General features: G+C 50.3%; 1 protein-coding gene across 1 annotated transcript; it reads left to right on the forward strand.

Moving 5' to 3' along the window:
• The first annotated feature begins 6,745 nt into the window (after nucleotides 1–6,745).
• LOC123048456 (uncharacterized) lies at nucleotides 6,746–8,957 on the forward strand. Its single transcript, XM_044471557.1, has 2 exons — nucleotides 6,746–7,047; nucleotides 8,621–8,957. The coding sequence occupies exons 1-2, from the start codon at nucleotides 6,858–6,860 to the stop codon at nucleotides 8,788–8,790; spliced, it is 360 nt and encodes a 119-aa protein (XP_044327492.1). The 5' UTR covers nucleotides 6,746–6,857; the 3' UTR covers nucleotides 8,791–8,957.
• The last annotated feature ends 1,693 nt before the right edge of the window (nucleotides 8,958–10,650 follow it).

Here is a 10,650-nt window from a genome sequence, read left to right on the forward strand (position 1 = left end):
GCCAAAGTAGTCAGCAGGAGCATCTCCAGCCGCGCCCCTAACAGGCCTTCTTCAGACGTTTTTGCCGCGCCGGCGCCGAAAAAACGGCCCAGTTGCGCCTCCAGAAACCCGTTTTTCGCCGGTTCGGGTCGAAACTGATGCCGGCGGACCCAGGCCGAACCCGACGCCCTGGGGGCGCCTGGGGCGCCCGCACAAGCGAAAATGGCGCGTGGGTCCGCCCTGTCGGCGAGTCGAGCGCCTCTTCCCGCCTTTCTTCCCGCATTTCCCCCACTTCCCTCCCATTCTCTCCCTTCCTCCCGCCAATCTCCCTCCCGCTCGCCTCACAGCCGGCCGCCATGCCATCGAAGAAGTACGTCGTCCCCCGCGCCGCGGCAACCGCGACCGCCTCCGTCGCCCAGCCGAAGCAGAGGAAGCCGAGGGCGCCGCCGTTCAAGCCACCGGGCATGTCAAACGTCGACTGGAGGGTGGAAGTTCAGCGACGGGAGGCTGTCACCGCAACCGGCGGAACAGGGCGATCGCCGAGAAGGCCCGTGACAACGCGGCGCGTGCGGCTGCGGCTTCGGCGGAGCAAGCCGAGGCCGAGGCGGCTCGCGCGGGGATGATGAATCCACCCGGCAGCCACGCCCAGTACGCGCCCTGGGGCCAGCAAGGCGTCGGCTCTCCGTCGCCGCAGCCATGGGGATCGCCCTCGCCGGGCTACGCCGACGGGGACGCGCACGGTGGGTTCAACCCCAACGTCACCTTCCTCCATGGACACCCGGCCCAGCGCACGCCCTCGCCTGCCTTCGCCGGTGTGCAGTACCCTCCATACAACTACTCGCCGCCCGCCTACGCGTCCTCCCCGACGCCACCTTTCCGCCGTGGCGCGCTTCCCTTCTCGCACCTCGGCGACGCCGACGAGACCGAGGCCGACATGGAGAACATCATCGCGACCGGCTCGACCGCGGCCGCCGCGTCTCCCGGGTTCGTCACCCCGGACGACACGGTGGATCTCAGCGGCGGCATGAACGGCGAGCTCGGCTACGTCTACGGCGAGGAGGAGCAGGAAGAGCAGGAGGAGGAGGACGAAGGGGCCAAGAATGGGAAACACGCCGACGCGGCTACCGCGCGAGTGCAGGAGTCCATCGAGCATTGCCTCGCCGACGCACAGGCCCGGGCCGTCCTGCGTGAAGAGAAAACCGCGGCGCGGTGGTCGTCGTTGATGACGAACAGCGCCATCAAGCTTGACCTGCTCCGGACCAACGTCGCCGCGAAGAAGAGGAACACCGACCTGGCTTTTCTGATGGGCGGGGCGGACATGCTCCAGAGCACCGACGAGAAGCTCAAGGCGTGGTACATGGCGGAGCGCGGCCTCATCCTGAACCAGCTGCCGACGACGGCGACTCCAACTCCCGCGCCCATGCCCACGCCCACGCCCACGCCAAGCCCGAGTGATGACGCCTCCACGACGCCCAGCAGCACCGAAGCCGCGCCGACACCGTCCAGCACCGAAGCGGCTCCGACACCGCCGAGCCCACGCACGCCGACTCCACCTACGCCTGAGGCCGACCCCGCCGAGTGATGCGTTGCGCATGCTAACTTGTGGCGCTCTATTTTTTGTACGCCAGACTACATCCGATCGCCGAACTGTGAATTGTGATCGCCGGACTTGTGGCGTCTTTTGTGAGCGGGAACGACCAAGTTCGAATTTTCCACATCCTGGGGACGGCGCCTGGGGGCGTGACTGGGAGCTAGGTCGCCCCAGGGGCCGAGCTAGCGCCGGTTCACCCCCAGGCCGCTCTTTTTAGGCGCCCCAGGGGCCGAACGGCTGGAGATGTTCTAAACCAGGAAAGTGGAGATGGCCGGCGACGAGCTTGTGGCGATGGCGGCGGAGGCCGCGGAGTGTAGCAGGTGGGTACTGATGTGTCTACTGGCCGTCATCGGTTCGACTCTTTTCGTCGTCGGCGCCGGGATGTTTGCCTACGTCGAGCATGTTGAGCAGCTTCCCGACCTCAGCTGGTTGCCGTCGCCTGACTTCGCCTTCTTCCTCTCCATTTTGGTCGCCGCCCTAGGAGGAGTCATTTGTTTTCATTGTTCTTTTTCAAGAGTGGCAACGCGGCAATCCAGAAGGTGATAGGATCGTAGATTCACTGTTGCTCTTCTAGTCAATCTATGTTTATCTGTAATTTTACCTGCATCTGCATGCATGCATGGTTACATGAACCAGATCCATCGTTTTGTCCATGTAGACAGCTTATGCACGTCTTAGTTTGTTTGACCGAGAAATCACCATGCATATAGTCTGCAATACGGACAGAAAGTAATAATAAAGAATCAAAAGACCCGTGCGTTTCTACTTTCTCGGATTTTTTAGCCTTTCAACTGAGCGGCAGACCCGACGACTGACGGATAAGCCAACGTTAATAGCTGGTCTAATTCCGCGATAAAAGAGCTCTGTTTCCAAACAGATTTGTCCCGCTACTGACACTTGAAAAAGCTGCTTTCAAGGTCTCGTCGCTTCGGTGAATCACTTGAGCCCTGAGACATTTTCGGTGCCATGGAGCTAGACCAGTGAGCTATTACGCTTTCTTCAAAGGATGGCTGCTTGTGTGGGCGATTTCTGTAGAGTTTAGGGTTTAGTTTAGCTTCTTTTTAAGGGAATGCCGTCATGGCACTTTATTGAAATTCAAATAAAGATTAGAGCAACTCAAACGCGCTGACACAAAAGGACGCGCCTTTGGTCCACTTTTTGTCTGTTTAGGACGGCTGTAGGCTCATTATTTGTCTGCGACCGTTCAGTGCGTCCAACTGGCCGACGCATTTTTCCTCTGCATCCAAAGCAAATTTACCTTAAAAAGGGCCAACGGCCAGAGTTCATGTCATCGAAATCAATAATTAAGGAGTACTCGTTGCAAAGAACACTCCACTTTCCCACATCGCGACAAGTGGCGCACATGCAGCGCGCCTTTTGTCGCAACCTGGGAGTTTTCCCTTTTTTCGTAAATCCGTTTATTCAAAATGTTTTATCTCTTAAACCGTGCGTCCAAATCTCGAACCGTTTTCACCATTGGATTCCTCGCGTCGAGATCTTCAATACTAGATCCCATGTCGATAGGTTTTGACGAACTTTTTTTTCACGAAAAAACCGGACGAAAAAAACCGGGTAAAAAACCGAACCGGGAGCACGGTTTTTTCCCTTTCCGAAAGAGGCACGGTCATGACTCTCGCAAAAGCACAACCGTGCCTCTCGTGGAAGCAAAACCGTGACTCTCGTGGAAGAAAAAAAACAGAAAACGCGTTTTTTTGTTTCCGAAAGGCACGGCCGTGACTCGCGAAAAGCACAACCATGCCTCTCGCGAAAGCAAAACCGTGACTCTCCCAAAAGAAAAGAAACAGAAAACGCGTATTTTTTTTCCCTTTCCGAGAGGCACGGCCGTGACTCTCGCGAAAGCACAACCGTGCCTCTCGCGGAAGCAAAATCGCGACTCTCGCGAAAGAAAAAAAAATAGAAAACGCGTTTTTTTCCCTTTCCGAGAGGCACAGCCGTGACTCTCGCGAAAGCACAATCGTGCCTCTCGCGGAAGCAAAACTGTGACTCTCGCGAAAGAAAAAAACACAGAAAACACGTTTTTTTCCGTTTCCGAAAGGCACGACCGTGACTCTAGCTAAAGCACAACCGTGCCTCTCGCGGAAAAAAGACCGTGACTTTCGCGAAAGAAAAAAAAACGCGTTTTTTCTACGCAAAATTTTTTTTTCAAATTTTTTTGATCGAAAAGCTAAGGAAGACCGGGCGAAAACCAAAACGTCGAAAAAAAACCCGTTTAAAAAGCCAAAACGCGTGCGGAAAAATAAAAAAACAAAATTCGGAGGGAGCGCCCAGAGTGCGACACGTGGCGAATGGCTGAGAGCATGCCAAGTGACACTGATCGTTGCGAGGCTCCCGAAGGAGCGCTCGTTAACTAGTTGCTCCCTCATGTCATCAGCCATGATATAGCTGGCCAAATGGGCCCTTTTTTTCAGGCCGGCCCGTGAGCACGCCGGAACGGCCCGCCTTGGGCCAGGCACGACACGGGCTAAAACGGGCCAGGCCCGGCACGCGGCACACCCTGGGTCGTGCCTGGGCCTGGAGGCGGGGCACGCGGGCCGGCACGGCACGACCCGATTACGTTTTATTTTTATTTTTTATACATCTATATATGGCCCAACATGTAAAAATAGGCTAAAAACGCTCGGTGCGTCAAATAACAGGCTGAAAATATGCGGCCCACCGTGCTAAATGGGCCAACGTGCCCGCCCGTTTACTAACTGGGCCGGGCCCGGCACGCGGCACACCCTGGGCCGTGCCTGGGCACGCGGGCCGGCACGACACGACCCAATTACATTTTTATTTTTATTTTTTTATACATCTATATATGTCCCAATATGTAAAAATAGGCTAAAAACGCTTAGTGCGTGAAATAACAGGCTGAAAATATGCGGCCCACCGTGCTAAACGGGCCAACGTGCCGGCCGGTTTACTAACTGGGCCGTGCCTGGACCTGGCGGCGCAGCACACGGGCCGGCACGGCACGACCCGTATAGTAATCGTGCCCTGGCGGGCCGTGCCGGGCCAGGCACGATTACGATGGGCCGGGCCATGCCGGGTCGAGCCGGCCCGTTTGGCCAGGTATGGGCCATGACAGGGACCACACTTCATGCCGGCGGCCATGCCACCGACTGGCATACATGCCAGCCTGCAAAAAGAATACCATAGTTCATGCCGGCGCACATGCCAGCGCTCGTCACAGTTGCCAACACAAAAAAAGATGTAAATTTATAGTTTTGAAAAATGTGTGATCAGATGATTGTTTTATTTTTTAAACATTCTTCTAATTAAATGAATATTTGTGAGCGCCAATTTAGTAAGTATGAACTTTAATTAATATATGTGAACATTTTAAGACACCTGAACATTTCTTTTGAAATTTTGAAGATTTGTAAATTACATGAGCATTTTAATAAAATGTGTGAACATTTTCTGAATAAATTTTAATATTCTTCATATCGCACTAGTATTTTTACCTGTTTAATTTTAAATCACGTATATAAATTAATAGGGCAAATATTCTGAAATAAGATAAAAAATTCTTAGAAATACATGAATACCTTTTTTTTTGCTTCACACACAACTGGTGAACTAAATACATTTTTAAAAGTTAGTAGTTCAATGGAAAAGGGTGTTTTAACAAGGGAAAAAATGGTGGACATAATACGGGTGGAGACAAGGCAAGCAACCAACAGGGTTAGTGGGCCACATCCTGCTCATAAGACGCTGTTAGCGCCACATAGCAGCCCGACATATGTGTGTGTGAGCTCGTATATACGCCCGAAGCGGCTGGTGAGGAGGCTTCACTAGATGGGAAGAGTAATGTGCTAGCACTCAAGGGTCAATTAATACATATTGTTTTTATTTATAATAGAAATATTCAACCATGTATTTCGTGAATTTAAAAGTATAGTAAAAATACCGCTTAAATACTAACGAGATTACTAAAAAAATCATTCTTCATGCACGGAAAAACATGTGTTTGTGTGTGTGTGGGGGGGGGGGGGGGGGGGGGGTGTATTTAAAAATTCCATGCATTTGGGGAAAAAACATGTGCCTGAAATAGTTCTCTATGCATGTAAAAAATGTAAATTTATAAGAAAGTTCATTACATTTGAGGAAAGTTGTTCATTTGTATTAGGATAACTGGTCATGCCATCTTAAAAGGGTTCAATATTTCTCTCCCAAAAAAGAACAAATAAAAAATAAAAAAGATACATAAAAAAGAATACTGAAAAATTACAAGAAAAGAAAAGGAATGAAACCCCCAAAGAAACAAAAACATAAAAGAAAAATGGGAAGAACAAAAGGTAATTTTCTAGCAGCCCAATGCAAATACATTTGCAGATGCGCTTGATGTGGTTACTTAGGCAGCTATGACAATGAGGGGCGGTCTGATCTTTGCAAATTCAGTTGGCTTCAACCGAAGTTGAATCAGATTATTCAATTGTGACCGATTACTGTTCGGGATAGACAATATGGTGGGATACTGCAGCAGCCGTATTCGCAGAATGCGTGGACGTGTCTTCATTAATTGGGAAGGCTATCTTTAAACATTGTGTCCTTTTTTTCAAATCAAGCAGCGCATGTGCTAGATAGTTATATTTTTTGTAATAAAATTTGTATCACTTGGACCGATGAGCCTCCGGCCTGTCTGGTTTCCAAGCTTTTGGACGTTGTAATTCCTGTTTGAGATAAATAAAGCTAGCCATGATGGCCTTCCCTCAAAAAAAGAGGAAAATGGAGACATGACAGAATATGAAGCAGAATATATTGACTTTTTAACACATGTTTTTTGTCTTCAAAATTTTGTGAACATAATAATATCAGTCGATGAACATTACTTTAAATTTTAAGAACATTACTTTGTTAATATTAGCATTTTCGTAAATATGAACATTTGTAAACATACAAAGTTTTCAAAAAAATTCATGAATATGTATTAAGCAATAGACTTTTTTTTAAAAAAATACACATGGATGAACATTTTTTTCACCAATACTTTTATTTTCAGAATAGGCTTTAATAAATAAAAATAAGTAAAATAGATTGGAATTAGAAAATTACAAACCTTTATTGGGCTGGCCCAGGTAGCAACCCTGCGTGTTTTGGCAAAAGAAAAAGGGATATAGAGGATCGGGGCGTCTGGCCATCTGGTACGGTACCTGTGGCGATCCGGCCGGTCAATCCTAACAAACATCCGAGACCTACCTACGGTTAGCTACACCGACGGATCTTTTAATTGCTTTTACCAAATCCTAGCCAAAATAGCCAGTAAACCAGGGAAGTGGAGATGGCCGGCGACGAGCTTGTGGCGGCGGAGCCCGCGGAGTGTAGCAGGTGGGTGCTGATGTGTCTACTGGCCGTCGTCGGTTCGACTCTTTTCGTCGTCGGCACCGGCATGTTTGCCTACGTCGAGCATGTTGAGCAGCTTCCCGACCTCAGCTGGTTTCCGTCGCCTCACGTCGCGTTCTTCATCTCCGGTTTGTTCACCGTCCTAGGAGGAGTCATTTTTTCCGTTTTCGTTGTTCTTTTTCAAGAGTGGCAACGCGGCAATCCAGAAGGAGATAGGCTCGTAGATTCACTGTTGCTCTTCTAGTCAATCTATCTACTGTATTTATCTGTAATTTTACCTGCATCTGCATGCATGCATGGTTACATGAACCAGATCCATCGATCTGTCCATATAGACAGCTTATGCACGTCTAGTTTGTTTGACCGAGAAATCACCATGCATATAGTCTGCAATACGGACAGAAAGTAATAATAAATAATCAAAAGCCCCGTGCGTTTCTACTTTCTTGGATTTTTTAGCCGAGTGGGCGATTTCTGTGGAGTCCGCACGTATTTAGTTTAGGGGACTACTACGCAGCGGCCGGTGAATAATTTAAAAAGATCCGCCGCCTCAGAGTAGCAGCTGGATGAAGTGCCGAGTAGCCGTTGATAACTTGATATCTTCAACAAGCTTGACATTGCGCTCATCTCTCTGTAACGACGGTCTTGTTGCAATCTTCCCCTAGCCATTTTTTCCTTTTAATTTCTGAAACAGGAGCCTTGTAGTGCTCGTGCTTCTGCAACAAAGACCTTGTTGCAAAAAATTGACTATTTTTCTCGCGATATTAGCAACACGAGCCTTGTTGCGCTCATGCTTCTGCAACAAAGACCTTGTTGCAAAACTTTTCTGGGCCATTTTTCTCTCCGATATATGCAACATGAGCCTTGTTGTGCTCAGCCTTATGCAACAACAACCTTGTTGCGGAACTTTTTTGGACCATTATTCTCCGTTCGATCTATGTAACATGAGCTCTGTTGCGGAGAGATTTCTGCAACAAGAGTTTTGCTACAAAAAATCTTTCCCTGCAGCGGGAAGAAGAACACGACCATGGATGGGGAAGCGAGTGAAGCCATGGATGATAGAGGCGAGCGTGGTTGCGGGCCATTGTTGAGCACCACTGTCGCGGCATAGCTGGGCGCCGGCGGCCGGAGCGGAGCTCGAGCGTGCGCGCTCGAGCGGCCATGGCCACTGGACGTGAACGGGCACATGGAGACGGAGATAGGTGACCTCGTCGGCGTGCTTGTCGGCGGCCTCGTTTGCGTGCTGCATGTGGAGGCAGTCGGAGCAGCGCATGTAGGCATCGGCTTGATGGGGAGCTCGGGAGAGCACGGGAGGATTCAGATTTAGATCCCGCAACACATCACTTGTTGCGACAGCGGCTCGGTTGCGAAAACTAGTCTAGGTAATATGTTGCTCCCGAAGCCATCATTAAAATCTGATCCGACGGCTACGGAGCCAGCAGACGCAGTTGTTGTTAACGGCCGGGTGATTAGAATCGTTTCCTTTTAGTTTAGCACTTTTCTTTATGGGAAACGATTACTATCAGCCGGCCGATTCAGCGTAGGGCGTCCGTCGCCACTAGCGCGTGACGCATGTCCCCGTGCACCGCATTACGTCTTTCTCCTTTATCTCACCTGAGTTGCTCGTTCCTTGTCCTAACCAGATCCTGTTTCTCTCTCTCATCTCTTTGTCATCTCTCGTGCCTGTTCATGGGTGGCCAGGAACTCACGCGTATAAAGCGGTCGCCTGCACCACACGAGGCGCCGCAGCTCGCCGGGCCGTCGACCGCCTCCACTATGACCGTCGGCCGCTGCAGGGACATTGGCTGCAGCGGAGCGCTCGAGCTTCGCACAACCCCGGCCTCCTCCATGCAGTTCCCAATCATCACTGACGCCTCCAGTTGCAATTGTGATGACGATGAATGACAGGGATGTTGCTGCGACATGCGTTGGCAACGGCGGGCGGCGTTTCCGCATCATCATCACCATTGCAATTTTTACGCAACATCACCTGTGTTGCAAAAGTTTGTTCCACAACATCATCTATGTTGTAAAAAGATGAAGATAAAAAATTCCGCAACATGACCTATGTTGCAAAAGTTTTCTGCAACATGACTTTTGTTGCAAAGATTACTGCAACACAACCTCTGATGCAAAGGTTTTCGCAACATTACCTCTGTTGCAAAATTGAAGAACGCCGCTCGACCGCCTGATGGCATCGATCTAACGGCTCGCGGTCCGGCCGATCTTTTAAAAAGATCAGCCGGCGGACGCGTAGCACCCCCTTTCTTTATGGCACTTTATTGAAACTCAAATAAGTTAAGAGCAACCCAATGCGTCACGCCAACGGACGCAATTTTTATCCGCCTTTTATCTATTTGGGTCGACTGCAGGCTTGTTGTCCGCCTGTGTCCGGCCGGTGCGTCCAACCGGCCGAGGCATTTTTCATTCGCATCCAAAGCAAATTTACCATTAGAAAGGCCAGCGGCCAGAGTTCATGCCATCGGCCATGTCAGCGTCCACAGTTCATGCCGGTGGTCGACATGCATGCCAGCCTGCAAAAAACACCATAGTTCATGCATGTGCACATGCCATCGCCCGACACAGTTGCCAGCACACAAAAAGGGTCGTAGTTCAACCACGATACACATCTCGGCCGTAGTCATGCCGGCTTACAAAAAAGATGGTGCTGCCAGGCATATATCAACCATCTAGCTCGAGCATCTCCTTTTGCATCTTCTCCAAATAAGGCCTCCTTCTCGGGAACTTCTTGCATTGGAGTTAAATATGCTTGCTCTCAAATTTTCTATCAAACTTGTAGGGTGGGAACTTCTCGCGTTCATGGAATTGGGCATGAACTCTCAACCAAAAGGTTGAACCTTTTTGCTCGGCGACGCTCTTGGGATCTTGCCCAATATCTCTCCAACATTCGCAAATGAGCTTGTCCTCATCCTTTGTGTATGTCTTCGTCTGAATCCTTTGCCGTCCTTTGTTTGCACATTGGTTTGGTGGGTGAGCTCGTCGGCAAACAAAGGCTCCCCTCGATGTCCAGTTCCTCTTCTTCATCTTGGTCGTGGTCGTCCGGGACTTCTTGGCCTGGCATGAAGGTGTCGGCCATGCCCTATTGGACTTGTGTAAAGGTGTCGGCCATGCCATCTTGGCCTGGCGTGAAGGTGTCGGCCATGCCCGCCTTGCCTGGCGTGAAGATGCCGGACATGCCCTCTTGGTGTTACGTGTCGTCTTGCCTTTAGGTATCATCGGGATCAAAGCCCGCGCCACCCACGCCGCCCTCAAAAATGTTGTTTTCCATGATGAAAACATGGGTCGGGTCATCATCCTTCAATCTCGGCATTGTGTCGAACAGTTGGCTGGCGTCGGGACGGTTGCCGGTGTCGTGGGAATAATCCTGACAGTAAGTGCTAGGGTGTGAACAAAGGGAAGAGCCTAGGTACGACGAGGTGTGACACAAGGGTTTTACCAGTGCAGGCCCCTCACGGTGGAGGTAAAGACCCTACGTCTCGAGCTCTGGAGTTGTTTGTTTCCTTGCGTATGGATGATTACAGAGATTGTGAACCCCCGTCCAAATGTTATGGGAAGGCTTATATAGAGTGCGCCGCCCCTTTGTCTTGCTATGTTACAGAGGGTTTGATGAGTGAAGTTTAATACAAACGTTACTACTGCTAACTGAAGCATTGATGGCTAGTAACGCCCGTGGCGTGCGCCCGTGGATGCTTTAGATTCCATGTTGGTTT

The sequence above is a fragment of the Triticum aestivum genome, chromosome 2D (genome assembly GCF_018294505.1).
Source record: "Triticum aestivum cultivar Chinese Spring chromosome 2D, IWGSC CS RefSeq v2.1, whole genome shotgun sequence".
NCBI lineage: Eukaryota > Viridiplantae > Streptophyta > Magnoliopsida > Poales > Poaceae > Triticum > Triticum aestivum.

What these genes read in the sequence shown, in the direction of transcription:
- LOC123048456 (XM_044471557.1), top strand. Translation starts at nt 6,858, where the DNA reads ATGGCCGGCGACGAGCTTGTGGCGGCGGAGCCCGCGGAGTGTAGCAGG. An exon ending in CGTCGCGTTCTTCATCTCCG is followed by an intron (nt 7,048 to 8,620) that starts GTTTGTTCACCG and finishes ATGGGTGGCCAG; the next exon opens with GAACTCACGCGTATAAAGCG.